The 15,839-nt window shown below is 36.9% G+C and overlaps 3 protein-coding genes across 4 annotated transcripts; 1 reads left to right on the forward strand and 2 right to left on the reverse strand.

The window, feature by feature from the left end:
• Positions 1–2,425: 2,425 nt before the first annotated feature.
• Positions 2,426–5,355, forward strand: LOC113346514. Its single transcript, XM_026590062.1, has 4 exons — positions 2,426–3,784; positions 3,906–4,104; positions 4,528–4,616; positions 5,223–5,355. Exons 1-4 carry the CDS (start codon positions 2,777–2,779, stop codon positions 5,295–5,297), a joined length of 1,371 nt encoding a protein of 456 aa, XP_026445847.1. The 5' UTR covers positions 2,426–2,776; the 3' UTR covers positions 5,298–5,355.
• Positions 5,356–5,434: 79 nt separating this feature from the next.
• Positions 5,435–6,771, reverse strand: LOC113346515 (NAD(P)H-quinone oxidoreductase subunit M, chloroplastic-like). The gene is made up of 2 exons (XM_026590063.1): positions 6,236–6,771; positions 5,435–5,758 (listed from the first exon to the last, which is right to left on the reverse strand). The coding sequence occupies exons 1-2, from the start codon at positions 6,671–6,673 to the stop codon at positions 5,567–5,569; spliced, it is 630 nt and encodes a 209-aa protein (XP_026445848.1). The 5' UTR covers positions 6,674–6,771; the 3' UTR covers positions 5,435–5,566.
• Positions 6,772–7,089: 318 nt separating this feature from the next.
• LOC113346413 lies at positions 7,090–11,838 on the reverse strand. 2 transcript variants are annotated; one of them, XM_026589946.1, is made up of 10 exons: positions 11,646–11,838; positions 10,249–11,310; positions 9,978–10,083; positions 9,771–9,867; positions 9,453–9,527; positions 9,044–9,116; positions 8,531–8,801; positions 8,375–8,417; positions 8,178–8,281; positions 7,090–7,789 (listed from the first exon to the last, which is right to left on the reverse strand). In XM_026589946.1, exons 2-10 carry the CDS (start codon positions 11,265–11,267, stop codon positions 7,277–7,279), a joined length of 2,301 nt encoding a protein of 766 aa, XP_026445731.1. In that variant the 5' UTR covers positions 11,268–11,310; positions 11,646–11,838; the 3' UTR covers positions 7,090–7,276. The 2 variants fall into 2 exon arrangements, with proteins under 2 accessions (XP_026445731.1, XP_026445730.1); XM_026589945.1 differs by having other exon boundaries at positions 9,978–10,128.
• Between the last annotated feature and the right edge of the window lie 4,001 nt (positions 11,839–15,839).

Genomic DNA, 15,839 nt, shown 5'->3' on the forward strand with positions numbered 1-15,839 from the left:
TAGATGGACCTTCTCTTGGTTCATCTAGTTTATCTCCACCAACCCACTTAAACTGTTTCTCCGTCTCAGCTTTCTCCCATCCAAGTGTGCCTTTGACAAGGACATAAAGGTCTTCCCAACTCATATTGTTGTCAAAACCTTCGTAAACAGATTTTCCCTCAATGGTTAAGTCCAAGATTTGCTTCGTATCATCCGGCGTTATTGTCATCTCACCGAATGGGAGATGAAAAGTATCGGTTTCTAACCAATATCGCTCTCTAAAGGAAGTGGCAACAGTAGAATCAAACTCGTGCTGATTGTTGAGAATTCCATTACCTAGCCATGTATCCGCTACAAGATCACGAACCACTTTACATTCCCAATAACCACCCTTTTTATGTTTCAATTTCTTTGTCGCAACTTCATGATCCTGCGAAGAATGTATAAACAACAAAATTGTTAACTTTCTAAATTATACCAAATAATATCAAGTTGAACAAAATCATGCAAAATAAGTAAAATTTTGAGATTATTACCTTGATTTGGAAAACCTTAGCAGCCCATGAATGTGGATAACCAAATAAGACCGTAGATTGATCGGGCGCCTCACCCCAAAGTCTACCATTCTTCTTCGAAGGCAACAAATCATTGCCTTTAGGAATATGCTTGCCTTTTGGTGAAGGTATCTTCCTCGGCTTCTTTTCCTTCACTTGAGGTTTAGGTGTAGCTTCAGGTGAAGCAACAACAACTTGTTTCCCTTTGCCTTGAACAACAATTTCTTCTTCTTGTTGTTGATTTGGTGGATCCCTAATCACAAGTGTACTTCCCGATATCACCGGTAGTTGAAATTGATCCCCTTCAATTACTAGATCTTGGAGAACATTATCTTCAATTTCAGGACATGTTGAGCTACTTCCTTGAATCATATCCTTCTTCTTGTTAGCATCCTTGGGGAGACCTCTATAATCGACCCCACAATGAATTTCATGGCGAAGTGTAGGAGTATCTTTTGGTGTTAAGTTATTTCCTATATTCTTTTTAGGCTTTGCTCTATCACGATTCCTGCAAATTACAAGAAATTCCACTTATACAATCAATATTGATGAATTAGTAACACAAGTCAATCTATAAAAGAAAAAAAAAGATGTTCAGGATGAATTACGCCTAGACTCGACATATAGAAAACCTGGACGTCCATCTTTACGCCTGGGAAATGTAGTGCAAGAACCTAGGCGTAAACCCAAAGTTGGAATTCTTCAAAACATCCAGGATAAATTACGCCTAGGTTCGACATATAGAAAACCTGGACGTCCAACATTACGCCTGGGAAGTGCAGTGCAAGAACCTAGGTGTAAACCCAAAGTTGGTATTCTTCAAAATATCCAGGAAGAATTACGCCTAGGTTCTACATATAGCAAACCTAGACGCCCTAAATTACGCCTGGAAAATGTGTGAAAGAAACTAGGCGTAAACCCAAAGTTCAAATTTCTTCAAAACATCCAGGAAGAATTACGCCTAGGTTTCAATCGAAACGTAAAACTAAAATTACGCCTAGGTTCACGATGGGAAAATTCAATAATTAAACCTAGGCGTGAAATTGGAATTACGCCTGGAAATCAACTAAACCTAGACGTGAACGACGTGAAAATCAAAGTTTACACTTGCATTGAACTAAACCTAGGCGTAAGTTCTTCAAAAACTAAATTACGATTGAAAAATCTAGTACCATACCCAGGCGTAACACTAGCAGAAAGTAAATAAAACCCTAATTTTACTTCGATTTCATTCGATTTAAGCACAAAAACGAGTACAAAAAGATGGGTTTGTTCGATTATTACCTTACATACACCATGGGTTGTTGTTGAGGAGTTTGAAAACTTGATTCTTCAATTGATTGAATCAGTGGAATGAGTTGAGGTTGATTGAGATGTTGATTACCATCACTATGATCAGTTTGCTTCTTCCTCATCTTTCATATAGAGTTCAATCCAACGATGTTAAGGTTTTCGAATCGCCGATTAATCGAAAACGATGAAATGAATTGATGTGAAAATAGAAATTTACTGTGAAGAAGAAGAGAAAGAGGAGAAGAAGAAGAGAAAGAGGAGAAGAAGAAGAGAGCAGGAGTTAAAATGGTTGAAAGTGTGAAGATTAGGTTTTTATTCTATTTTTCTTTTAGTTTTGATTGAAAGGTAATTTTGGCAAATTGTTATGGAATCAAAAATATCCTTTAACCAGATTTTTGGTCACCAAATATCCAAATGAAACCTCTCTAATGGAGTTTGCCGCCCCAATAACAGCCTTCATCTATCTCCTCATTGCATGTTTGGAACTTGGAAGGGTTTCTTTTCTTTTTTTTCTCCTTTTTTTTTAACTCTCATTATCCAAATCAAGGAAAGAAAAAGATCCATCCTTTTCTTATTAGAGCACCACATTCAAGGTACATTATACTCTAGCCTTTGATTTTCACTTTGATTTTTGGTTGTATTTCTAGGCATTAAAGTATGAGGTCTTCGGAAAAAACCCTATTTCGAAATACCTATTATGGTTATGTAGGTGAATCATCTGCTGAAAATAGTTTTAAGAATCATACGAAGCATAAATCCGCTTATGGTTATATAGGTGAATCATCTAAACAAGGTGAAAAAAGAAATAGTTTTAAGAATCATATGAAACCTAAAATTAGTTCTCAAAAGATCACTCGTAGGAGGACTAGTTTACCTAAAAGTAGTCGAAGTCAGACACATAAAAGAGCAAGGCAATTGTCTAGCAGTAGTGATATGATGATGATGTTAGGATGAAAGGGTTTAGTGGCCAAAAACACTTTGTAAAGAAAACGGGTCGAAAAAGGAGAGAGGTGCATGTTTTGGAAGTTGGTGATTTTGAGGCCGACCCTGACTATGTCATGTATTTGAAAACATTAAATCGGTATAATGAAGAAGGGGATGATGATGCTGACGACAATGAGGATTGTATTGAGGAGGAGGAGGATAGGAATGAGGGTATTCATGTGGACATCGATAGGGAAATGGAGATGGATGGTAATGGGATTGATGTGGTGGATGATCTGGATCCTGAGTACAAGATGTTCTTGGTGAACTTGAGGGAAGATGGGAATTCTTATGTCCTGGAGATGACGAGTGAGAAGGGGAAATCTGTCTATGTAAATTATGAAGAGCCATTATCTGTTCAGTCCGAAAAAAACGTTCAAAGTGATGATTTAGGAGGCAATATCAGTCATGAAGGAAAGAGAGGTTTTGCAACGAAGAAGATTCGCAAGGAAGGACCTTCAAATGATGGTTTGAAGGAGATGCCATCGATGTCCTTACCTCCTAGACCCTCCAAGGGAAAATCTACGCCAATTAATGATTCCCGTCGCGTGCCACTACCTCCTAAATGCATCAAAAGGAACTCTTCGGCGATTAATGATTCTTGTCCAACGCCAGTACATCCTGAAGGCATCAAAAGGAACTCTACACCAACTAATGATTGTCATCTAGTCAAAGAATACTCCAAGAGGAAGTCTACCCTAATTAATGACTCTCATCCATTTCTTGATGAATTCAAGCTTGAAAAGACATCTACTGTGGATGAGAGTTACTATATGTTTCTTAAGAGTGTTAGAGTACGGGGTAAAGCCATGTACTTGATGACTGATGAAATGATTTTAGAGTATGGAGAAGAGAACATGGTTACGCTTTCTGTTCCCGAGAAGTCCCCCAAATATGGTGTCCTCTATAGCAAAGAATTGGAGTTCGGACTGCGTAAACCTCAAAAATGCCATGAGTTACTTGCAAGAGTTATGGTTGTCCATAGTTACTAAAAAAACTGGTGTTTTGTTGCGTTTTCGTTTTTCCTTTTTGGTTTCATTTTATATACTTACCAGTTACCAGTTTATTTTTCTGTAATTGTTTACAAATTCTAAGATGGATGAAGATGATCAGGAGGAATATGCCAATAAGCTTCTGAAAATTATAAACATGCCATATGATGTAAAGGAGTACAGAGATAAGTACGACTTAGCATCTGAACGCCAGCCAGTAAAACGATGTAGAGACACACGTAGACGATCTGTAAAGTATGAAACAGATGAAATGGGACGTTCTTATTTCGATCACTACTCTGGTAAATATTCCATATCGCAGACCCTTCAGACATAACAGAACTATCAAGCAACTTAACACCAAATTTTCAGTTACCAAAATTTGTGGAATAATTTGCTAGTTATCTAGCTTCTTCAGAGGGTTCTATTTGTTTGCCTTTATGTTTCTTCACTGAGTTGTGGAAATTCGAGACTTATTGGAGTATGTTCAGTATTTATATGAATAATAGTCTTGGTTTAAGTATAAATATCCTGTATTGTCATGTTTTTGATGTTGTTTTAGAAGCCAAATTTACCTTTGGTATTTGGAAACACTTTCTGATATAGAATAATTCTATCGCTTGTTTAATCCACTTACCCCCATATAAATATACATGTTGTATCTCAGATTACCCTTTGGTATTTGATTTTTCTCTGAACTAAAATTATTTGTGTTCATTTTGTAGATCTTAAAGAAATGGTTGATCGCGCCAGAGAACAGGGCAATGCGCGTAGAGCATTGTTGCTTCTGCGTTGGTTATTCTTCTATAACGAGGTAAATTCCCAATTTGATGTCTATTTGTATTTACTTACCAGTACATCTGAATATTTTCACTTGTATGTAATTACCTACCTGCAGCTATATTCCTGTCTGAGTTTCTTGAGCCTTTTGTATTCATTAAAACTTGCATAGACTAGACATAGCAGTCAAGTTATAATAGTGTTGGTGCTTGCTGTATGAGCAATTTATATGTTTAGACGCTGCTCCAGAGAGTGAATTTGGACTTCTGATTATTCAATGTGAAGCGATTCTACATGTGCTCGATGCATTATATTCTATGTGGTTGTCAGTTTGGAATGAAAAAAAAGAAACACATAATTTTAAGGGTAAGAGTGAACTGGATAACACATAATATTACAGATAGCCAAATTGTAGTGGCTTTTGTGCGACATGAAATCTTTGCTCTAGTGAGGCGTTTCATTTTTTTTACTGGTATATTATTCTATGCAGGTCAGGGTGTCAAGTCTGTTTATGGATTGTAAATTTGTATATTGATTGACGTAATTGTTTTAGTAATGCAGAATGTGTCCATGAAGCATATGTATTCCTTTTTATTTAAAATGTGATATTGCACCTAATATATGTCTTTGGTGTTTGCAGACTGTCGCACAAGAAGGATCATTTGTCCCATGGAGAAAACCCTCATTTATGAGACAGATTTTGGGCCCTGCCTAGGAGATTACTCCTTGAGAAGTGCAGATTGCTGTTAGCTTGAGTTGTTGTAAGTATAAGGGTAGCACAAATTTGCATTTCACTGTTTGGGTCCTGGAAGTCCTGGTGATCAGTATAAATATGGACAGTAGCGGCACAAATGTTGGAACTGATTTTGTTTATAACATTGTAGTTCCTTCTTTTTTTTCCTGACGAAATGTGTTTGTTAACTTGATATCTATACATTAGAAGAAAGCTTCTTTGTCATTCATCATGGCTACATTTTTACCATCTTACTGTGGCACTATACCCTGAATCTGGCTTTCATCGTTGGCATTGAATATTACACGGGGCTTTCCCATGCTGAAATTTAGTTGTCTGGCATTCATGTTGTATGTGATCTCCCCGTCATACAACAGCTTTCTGATGTAGTGCTCAACATCCGAACCAATAAGGCGGAGTGTGTATTCCGTCAGCGGTGCACCCTGAGAACAAGAACAGATTTTTATTTTTTTGGACTTCGTGCATACAGAATTTAAAAGTTATGAATATGCATTGGCCATAATTATCTCCGTAGAAACTGAGACTACTATTAATGCTTTGGTAGAGATTTTAGAGTAACATTATCACATCAACTTTAGTCGTTACACTGGTAACCAGAAATCAGTCACTAGTGCAATATAATGTATGTCTACCTTTCCAAGTAGAATACCTCAATGGTACTATGTGAAGAAGGATAGTCATAACATTCAAGAAAGCTCTCTGTCAGTCATCTGTCTAATGGCGTTATCTTAAGATCTCAGAATGAACTTGTGTTCCTAGTCAAATATCTACAACTAACTCACCAATACGGCGAGCACGAATAGATGTAACAGAATATAATTAGTTCCATATTGGCATTATTACCTCGTAGCACGAATAGATGGAACAGAATATAATTAGTTCCATATTGGCATTATTACCTCGTAGTGATCGACGAGCTCCTGGAAGTAAGTATAGACCATGTTGCATGTATCATCAGTCCAGTTGAATTCATTTTGTGGGTCGAGGATAATTGTGAGTTTATCCATCTGAGTCTGATCAAATGCATGAGTAACAGGGTCTATGTAGGCTGCATATATCCTAACATGACGAGTCACGCTGCTCAACCAATCGCCTCCGTATTCCCTTCCCATGTTCTTGCTCTGTGCCATCAATTGAGGTTCCACTCTTTTCTCTGGCATTCGTTTCTGGCTCTTTACCTTGGGTTCTTCCGGTTGTTTTTCTTCTTGTACTTCTTCAGTCACTTGAGCCTCTTGAGGTGTTGCTGCTGCTGCTATCCTCCTCCTTCCGGCTACGTTCTTACCATTCCCTCCGATCAAACCCAACAATGAAAAGCTTGTTGCAGCCATGGCAGCCATTAGTGAAGGGTAGATTTTTTGCTTTTTCTTTTGGCTCGTCAATATCTGTTTGTTCCCTTTTCCTATTAGATAGGAGTAGGTAAATAGCTACAGAAAAAAAAGAAAGAAATAGAAGATATTTGAGGATTTCCTTTATTCTGTTAAATGGAATGGATAAAGACCAGGTGTGGTGAGGAACGAACAGAAAATATCATCCACAAATGAAGATTGATGTTTTGAAATGATGCAAAGGACTATAACAGGTTCTGCAGTCATTTGAAGACATCTTTAATAGTTGATTGATTTTGGTCAGCCAGGCAAGCTATTGCCAAGTGGTTTTGGCTCCAGGGCAGCAGCCAGCAGCATGATGTGGGTGTGCTGAGTGACAAGAATAGAAGAACATACCCAAAAGTGATTTCCTGAACTCAGTTACTATATTAATCAAAAAAATACTATTTTTTTCAGTAAGCTATCAATGTATACACATCTAATCTAAAACAAAAACATACAACAATTACACAAGAAAAACTAAGCCCGTGTGTAACCACGAAACAGCATTTCCCTTTTCTTTAAAGGGAAAACCGAGTCAGGTTTGGGGCACCAAAATTTCCTAACTACAATTACTCATGGTCTTTCTTTTATCAACGTATGAGGTTGTTTTATAGGAATATTCATGATAGCAATAGGTTTAATAAGGTCATCGTCGTCATCTAGATCATCTAATGGTAGCATTAGATGATCTGACAACAAGTCAGCTTCCTTGCACAAGTTTGTACTTGTGTCCATTGCATAATTAGTAGTCCCCTGGGCTTCTTCACCTCCTTCCTCGTTGTCACTCTCACTCACTTCCAAGCTGATATAGTCCATGATTTCCCCCTCCGAGAAGGAACTGCGTCCGTTCTTTTTCTGCTCGCTGCAGTGTCCAATCGAAGCAATCCTTCCGAATTCGATCTCACCATCGAACCTGTTGCTTCCAAAGTAACGCCCTCTGACATGCTTAGAATTATTTTCCTCGGCTCTTTTCCTTTTCCTGTTCTTCATGTTTCGACTTGGGTGGTGAAGTTTGCACTTCTTACCTTGAGGACATTCTCCTGTTGACTCAAATTGGGGACACACATAGCTGTGCTTTTTACGACACTGCATATCCAAGGAGAAAACAAGAAAATGGAAGTTGGGATGGGAATGGAGGGAAATGTCAGATACAGCTTCAGAAGAAAAATGTACTGCGAAAACAAAGGATCCATGCAAAATGGTCACTAAACCTATAAAATATGCATTTTTTTTTGTCTTGTGGGTATAAGCTTCAAATGGGATACACCTGTCTATTAAACTCAATCTCCACTGCATGATATGGCTTACAACACCAGTCATGAGCATATAAGGTAGTAATGATAATAAGAAGTGGCCCAAGATTACACATGCGTTTGAACACCTAACTAACTCTAAATCCTGCTGGGAAAAAGAAAGAGTCATAAATATCGATTAAAGTAAAAAGACATTAATGGAGCATGCAACACAGAGATACCTCATTGCCTTCAGCACAATATCCCCTGAGGAAACCTTCACAAACTGAAGAATCGGGGTTCACATTTACATGCCTGTATGGACAATTCTCGTTGGTGCATAATCCTGTCAAAAGACAGGATTAATACCATTATCTGCTTTGTTATTATCTATGTAAGTATCGATGCTAAAAACCAAAAGAAGAGGAAAAACACCTACCTTGCAAAAAATAAGAACAATCCTTCATCCTTTCAGGAATGACCTAAATGAATTAATCAGATGGCAATAATGTGAGACGCAAATGACAATACCTAATACCAGTTTGATGGGAGATACAAAGTACAATAAGAGGGTATGTGAGAATCTGTACCGCACCTTATGAGTTAACTTGCAGTTAGTATCATTGCATAAACCTTTCAGAAATTTTGTACAGACTGCAATTTTAGCAGGATCATGAATAAAACGGCATTTCCCATCCTCCTTATTGCATTTACCAAATCTTGTGAAAAACTGACAATACTGTTGTTTTCTTGCCAAGCGCAACCTCACACTGTGAAGACTCCATCTAACTTTTTCACTTGCCAAGGTGCGAATCCGTGTCTTTGGATCTCTAACAAACTGATTACCATTTCCAATTCGAATGTATCTGTACGGGATTAAATGCATATATACCAAAGTAGTTATGCTTGACTGACACTTCCGAGCATTGGTTCACAAGATTTCTGCCTTTTTCCCGTACCACGGCAGATTCTCCATTGCTTTTACAAGATGTAATAGGATGGCCAGCGAAGAGACCTTGCGGTTGGAGAAAAAACAAGAAAGCAGAAACAAAATTCTAGAATCCTAACAGTTAATAAATTGAAATTGAAGAAAAACAAACCCACGTACTCTTTATTGCCAATCAGCAATCTCTTTGGAATGAAAGACATCCTGCTGTTTCGTCCCGACGAAGGGTTTTCATCTAAACAGAGGAAAAATAACTGCATGAAGATACTCCTTTTTTCCCCTAAATAACTTAATAAGCAAGGTCAGGGAAGAGAAAAGTGTGTTAAATGAAAAATGGCCATCCAAAGATTATATTGTATATTACTAATAACTGGAGCAACGATAACGATATTTGGCCCACCATGAAAACGCAATGCTTCTATGCTGATCCCGATTTGGATACACCATTTCAGGAGGCATTCTAAGTTTATTAGAGAAGCATAACTATCGCAACATGTGTATGATATTGATCATTCACGGAGTAATCAAAGCTTAAATAATTCGAAAAATTGGAATACATATAATTAATTACCAGGAATCCTCTGAAGTGTCCGCCTTGACGAATCCATTTTATACCAAACAGAACCAATACGGAATACGCCTTCCCCTGAAAATGGAAGGTATCATAGCCATTTAATAAGAGTCAAACGAGAAGTAAATTATAGCATATGCCAAGCATACAAACTCTGGTGACGAGGAGAACCAATCAACTGAAGGATACACCACACATACTATCCACATCCACAATATTCAGAAAAATCAAATTCACTGAATAGAGGAAGTTTATTCGTCAAACCAGAACAGTTGATTGGCCTACCCGATTTCAGCTCTAAATTCAGAGCTGACTTACGGGATAATTGATTTCGGATCTTGGCTCTTCCAACTGCAAAAGCAACCTTCTGCTCTCTTTTCTTCTTCTCTACCTCAGCAACTGCTATTGTAGCTTCCTGAATTGCATACCAGCAGAACGTTTTTCACCGTTAAAGCATACAAGTTAAAAAAAGCACCATCTACGGTTTGGAGAACAAAATTCCTTGCATCGCATGGATCAACTAACCTCATTTACTTTTTTGATGCGCTTTTCGATAGACTTTGACCATTTCAAATTTGACCCTCCTATACTAAATACTTTGGATCTTCTAAGGGAGAATCCCCCTGTTGACCTTGTGTAAACAGTATCACGTTTAAGTGAGAGAAGTAATTTTTTGCTGGAAGGTACAATAATCTTCCATAAGCATTGGCAAATTAAAGCAAGGAAAAATATGAAAGTCGATGAAACATAAAGCCACCTTAAAAGTAAAGAAGCAATAAAGTACTTGTAAACTTACTTGATCAGCGACGAGGAACTCCTATTGGAACATGAAGCAATATTTTTTCTCCAGTATGACATCCTTTTCCATGGGAAGAGATTCTTTTCTGCTCTTACCCTACTCGAGTTTCTGCTAAATTTGTAGGAGGATGAGTCATTTGTCGTCCCTTGACCCTCAGAATTCAAACCTTCATCACGAGAGTTATGTGCTAGCTTATGGTGACTTTGATTCAAAGGAGCATTCCGAATAAGCTGGTTCTTGTTCCTTTTAAAATATTGACCATGGATTTTAGTGCAAGGTACTGCTTGGTTCTTCTCTATAAGACTGGCAGATGGACCACTACTTTCAGAATGACGAGCAGCAACCAACTGATGCGACTTGTGCTTCACGTATATCATCTTCTTTGCCGTGGAAAGCTTTAATTTCCCGTCATCACTGATATCTTTGGTTCCCATCATCCTGTTTGCAACAGCCTCTCTTTGAAAATCCCCAGCTATATTAGGAGCATCTTTTGTTTTCAGGATTTCGGTGCTACTCAATGTCGTTTCTGAACCACCTCCTTCACTGGAATGACTTGGAGATGTGGATGACTTGGAAACCCAGCTTAAGGACTTGCTCTGAACTTTCAATTGAGGTGCAGTGCCCACCTCCAGACCTGTTTTCAAACCATTTTGAGGTTTAAGGGTGCTATTATTCTTTTCAGACCCAAAACTTTGAATCGCTTCAGTTCTATTCACAGGATTCAACCGATAAACCGAGGTGCTGCCCAAGCCATTAGGTACATTTGAAAGAGCAGGACCTGCCACAGGATTTCTTACCAGACTGCGACCTTTACGGACGTAAGAAGTAGCACTCTGAGTGTTTCCAAACTGTTTTGGAGATTGACCATTGCTCAACCCCGATTTTGCGTATGGTGAAGAGGTAATGTTCTCTGTCCTGCGCCACGTTTTGTTATTTCTTGCAACATGAGTTGAAGGAGGTGACTCTTTTACTGAACCAGAAGCAAGTGTTGGCCGCGAAGGCAATACCTTAGGCATCGAAAATCTAGTCTTTGTATACTCAATTTCTGCGCTTTTTACACTAAAATACAAGGTAAGAACCCAAATTCAGTCATTTACTTATCAATTTCAATATCCAAATCTAACTAAAATTGAACAGGATTAAATACTGTCAAAACAAAACACGTTAAACAAGAACATAAGCCTTAACTTCTATCCTAAACATAAATGGTGGTCAAAAAATAATAATCCAATTGCAGCAGTAAACATGATAAAATAAAACAAAAAATAACAAATCAATAACTTTAATTAAGAAAAACACAAGACGAATCCAAATTAGGGTTATTTAAGAAACATAAAACATTCAATGGTTTTGGGATTTACAAGGTATTAGAAAATAAGCATTCAAATGTATACCTGAAATAAGGCTCTTGTCGTTCTGAGATTTAAGGAGATAGTCGATTTCCCGCAGATAGATAGAGATTTGCAGGTTTGGAAGGGATGGAAAGTGAAGAGAAAAGGAGACGGAAAACTTTGATCGTGGGAAGAAATTAGGGCGTACGACTTTGACCTTTTTGATTGGTGCGTGATGAAATTAGGGTGACTCGGAGATGATATATGTTCTAACTCGGATACGGAAAACTGGTGCACGGTTTTATACACGTACTCCTGTAACACATTGCCGGTTTCTTCATCTTATCTAGATCCTTGACTTGGCCAGCCTGTTTTGACAACCTCTCGACTTTTTTTCTTTTTAAGAGAATACTAGAATTTATAGTAATTAAGCTACTAAGATATGGGATAGATCTTATTAGACTTGTAAGAAATGGGATAGATCGAAATACAAAGGCCTAAAGAGGTATATATAGTGTTCTCAAATGAACACATGTATGATAGCCACTAACTTCATGTGTAAATTATTAGTCTAACACGAACATGGGTATCGACACATCTTATTGTTGGTGTTCATAAGGAAACACCAATTACATGCACTTATACATGCAGTAAGTATCAAGATAGAAATGAAAACGACTTCATTAACACCTCATGTTTAGATGACTTGCAGGTTAACCAGGAGATAGCCACTAACTTATACAATACTCACTCTTGGATGTCCACCATTTTTTATTATTGTCTCGTTAAAATTTTGCCAGGGAAAAATCTGGACGAAGAAAAAAGAGTACAATACTAAAACGAAAATAAAATGGTTAGGAAAATCTCTGAGGGCACAAAAACTTGACGAAGGAAAAAAAGTATAACATGTCTAACTCCCCTAATCAAAACTTCATCGAGTTTACTGCTCATACAGATGCGTATTTTGATTCCATAAACTAGCTTTCTGTATATTGATGTCGGTAAGGACTTAGTAAATGAATCCGCATAACTTTCACACGAGTGTATCTTCTGGATACATATCTCTTCATTATTTTCTATATTGTGAGATAAAATAGTTTTGGTGAAATATGGTTCGTTTGATCACCCATGATGTTACCTTCCTTGATCTGTGAGATACATGATGATGCATTATCTTCGTAGATGATGGTTGGTACTTTTATGACAGAAGGTAAATCACGTGAACTTTAGAGATGAGTGATTAATGATCTTACCCATGCACATTCTCTGCTAGTTTCATGAAGGGCGATAATCTCAGAGTGGTTGGAGGTGGTAGCTGGAAAGCTTTGTTTACACGATCTCCAAGAAATTACAGTACCACCACTTGTAAACACATATCCATTTTGAGAAATAGCTTTGTGTGGATCAGAAAGATAACCTTCACCCATATATCCCTTTTAATTTCAAAGAATATGATACATCCTTTGAGTAAAACAATCCCATGTCTGCAGTACCATGAAGATATCGGAAGATGTGTTTTACACATGCCCAATGCCTCTTTGTTGGAGCAGACTGAATATTGCTAACAAGTTAAGTGCAAAAGAAATGTCAGGTCTAATATATTGTGCAAGATAAAATAGTACACCAATTGCACTCTAATATGGTACTTCTGGACCAAGAAGAATTTCGTTTTCTTCCTTTGGACGAAAAACGATCATTTTAATGTCAAGAGATCTCACTACCATAGGGATGCTAAGAGGATAAGCTTTATCCACATTGAAACGTTTTAAAAGTTTCTCGGTATATATATCTTCTGGTGAACAAGTATGTCACTCGAGTATTGCTCAATCTGCAGGCTGAGACAAAACTTTATTTTTCCAAAATTCTTAATATAAAATTCTACCTTTAAGCATTCAATTTACTTTATGAGTTCTTCAGGAGTTCCAACTAAGTTGATATCATCATTACATACATATATAATAGAGAATCCTATTGTGGTCTTCTTTATAATAACACAGGGACAAGTAAGATCATTGACATATCCCTTAGTTATCAGATATTCATTTAGACGATTATACCATTTGTCTAGATTGCTTTAATATATATAAGCTCGGTTAAGTTTGAGTGAATACATATGACGTGATTTGTTTTCGGACAATCTAGATCCTTCCGGGTCAAGTCCTTCAAACACTTCCATACTAATAAAGTATCAGAATGTAATAACATCCATAACAGAGGAATATGATTCTTGTAGTTAATCCCACGTCTTCACGAGAAACCTTGTGCTATAAATCACTCTTTATAGTGAACAACTTCATGTTTACCATCATGTTTTATTGCGAACACATATTTGCAACCAAACGAGCTCACATTTTTTAGGTGTGTTAGAGAATTGCTCGGTTGAACCCACTAGCGTTGGTATGTCAAGTTAGTTGTCAAATTTAGATGACAAAACGCATTCTTGATTTAGTCTCCTAAAAGTTAGTTTCAGACTGTATTAGGTTTAAAAAGTGGAATATAGAATCAAATCTACCCTTGAAGAATCGAGATTGAAAAATACACTAACACATCTTGGAGAACTTCATTAAAGGTTAGTAACAAGCACTTGATTCTCTTGTTTACTCTACCTCTCTATCTATCGAAACAAGTGCTAACTCTATAAAATAATTCTTACGACGACAAATATATATTTATATATACACTCGAAGATATTTGAGCCTAAGACTTTTATGAGAGTGACATTTTTCCTTTAAAAGGTACTCATGTTGTAGTGAATGAGAATACAAATTCAACGAGCCAAATATCACTCAATTCCGAGTTATAACGAAAAAAGTTATGGGTGATTAAACACTTATATGTGTGGCTAAGTTTGAATTCGTGAATAAGAAATTGTACACGAACTTTTGGCAACAGTTTGCGAACCAAAATCGTGAATACGGGACTAAAAGCCTATTTTGGTCAAGTATATGGGTGTTTCCTTTCATAGACAATGTATCTTTTTTTTCAAGCAACCTAGCCTTGATCATTCAACATAAGTAAATGTTTCATGTAACCACGCAACCTATCTCTTGAAAAATTGTATGTGTATTGCATAAGGTTGTTTTCCACATCTTTGTTCTTCACGAACAAGAATGAGATTCCAAAAGACTTTACTCGGGGATCGTAAAGCATAAGCAAGCTATTTTTTGATAATTATGAAACCTGTTTCTATGTGTTTTTCATAAACCCTGGATTTGATATATCAAGATATCTCTAGATTTTTCTAAGTGATCTTGTGAGGATGAAACAACTAGGTTACGGAACGGAAAACCCTAATTAATGAGGAGCATCTTATAAAGAGAATTGGTGTCCTGCTAAAGATTTACAAGAGCAATTCCTAAAGAGAATCAATATTCTGCTAGGAGCTTTATAGGTGCATGAATACAACTGAAGCAGGTATTACATCTAGTCTGAAATCTGGTACTAGGTAATTGGTGTAACAACTTAAATTAGTGTGTGTTCATTCGGGACTAGGTCCCGAGGTTTTTGTACAAGATTGTAGTTTTCCTCGTTAATAAAAATCTTTGGTGTCTGTGTTATTTCTTTTATGCATTATATCGTTTTATCTTTGTAATTGAAATATCACATGTTGTACGTATTTAAACCTAGATAGTATTAACTCAAGTGTAAAGAACCTACAAGACTTGTTCTTGTTAAATTCTTATCTTGAAATATATATCACAAGACTTGTTCTTGTTGTATTTCTGTTCGTGAACAGTTCGGGTATAGTTTACCTTGTTATAAAAATCTTAAATACAGTTTCAAAACCGAACGTATAGATTATACAAGGATTGTTCATATAGGTTTCCAAACGAAAAATTTGGTGGTGCACAGTTAACCTCTCTGTTTCAAGGTGTTTGAACTACGGATCTTAAAACATCGCGGTTAGTGAGAGAGACTATTATGCTTTAATGGTGTCCTTCCATTTCGGCCGATCATGTCTTTCACGACATTCTTCTATAGATTGTGGCTCAGGGCCATATTTATCCATAGTAATCTTAGTATCTACTGTAAACTATTTATCATTGATGAAAACTTTGTTAAGATCCCACATTTATTTCTTGCATGCAAAATTTATGGAAATTTCTTCATTTCCTAATACCAGTTTCCTTTCAGGGGCATTTTCCTCGACTAGAGGTAGTAAGTTTGGAAATGTGGATCATTCATCTATAACCTCCTTATGAGTACTATATTTTGTCGATTCTGGCAGGCTTTTCCTTTTTCTATAAGCAAAATCCT

The sequence above is a fragment of the Papaver somniferum genome, unplaced genomic scaffold (genome assembly GCF_003573695.1).
Source record: "Papaver somniferum cultivar HN1 unplaced genomic scaffold, ASM357369v1 unplaced-scaffold_99, whole genome shotgun sequence".
NCBI lineage: Eukaryota > Viridiplantae > Streptophyta > Magnoliopsida > Ranunculales > Papaveraceae > Papaver > Papaver somniferum.

Coding starts and splice junctions, on each gene's coding strand:
- LOC113346514 (XM_026590062.1), top strand. CDS start 2,777: ATGAAAGGGTTTAGTGGCCAAAAACACTTTGTAAAGAAAACGGGTCGA. Junction 3,785..3,905: donor AGTTACTTGCAAGAGTTATG/GTTGTCCATAGT, acceptor ACAAATTCTAAG/ATGGATGAAGATGATCAGGA. Junction 4,617..5,222: donor GGTTATTCTTCTATAACGAG/GTAAATTCCCAA, acceptor TGGTGTTTGCAG/ACTGTCGCACAAGAAGGATC.
- LOC113346515 (XM_026590063.1), bottom strand. CDS start 6,673: ATGGCTGCCATGGCTGCAACAAGCTTTTCATTGTTGGGTTTGATCGGA. Junction 5,759..6,235: donor AGCTCGTCGATCACTACGAG/GTAATAATGCCA, acceptor TCTTGTTCTCAG/GGTGCACCGCTGACGGAATA.
- LOC113346413 (XM_026589945.1), bottom strand. CDS start 11,267: ATGCCTAAGGTATTGCCTTCGCGGCCAACACTTGCTTCTGGTTCAGTA. Junction 9,117..9,452: donor GACACTTCAGAGGATTCCTG/GTAATTAATTAT, acceptor TCCTCTGTTTAG/ATGAAAACCCTTCGTCGGGA. Junction 8,802..9,043: donor TTGCTGATTGGCAATAAAGA/GTACGTGGGTTT, acceptor AATCCCGTACAG/ATACATTCGAATTGGAAATG.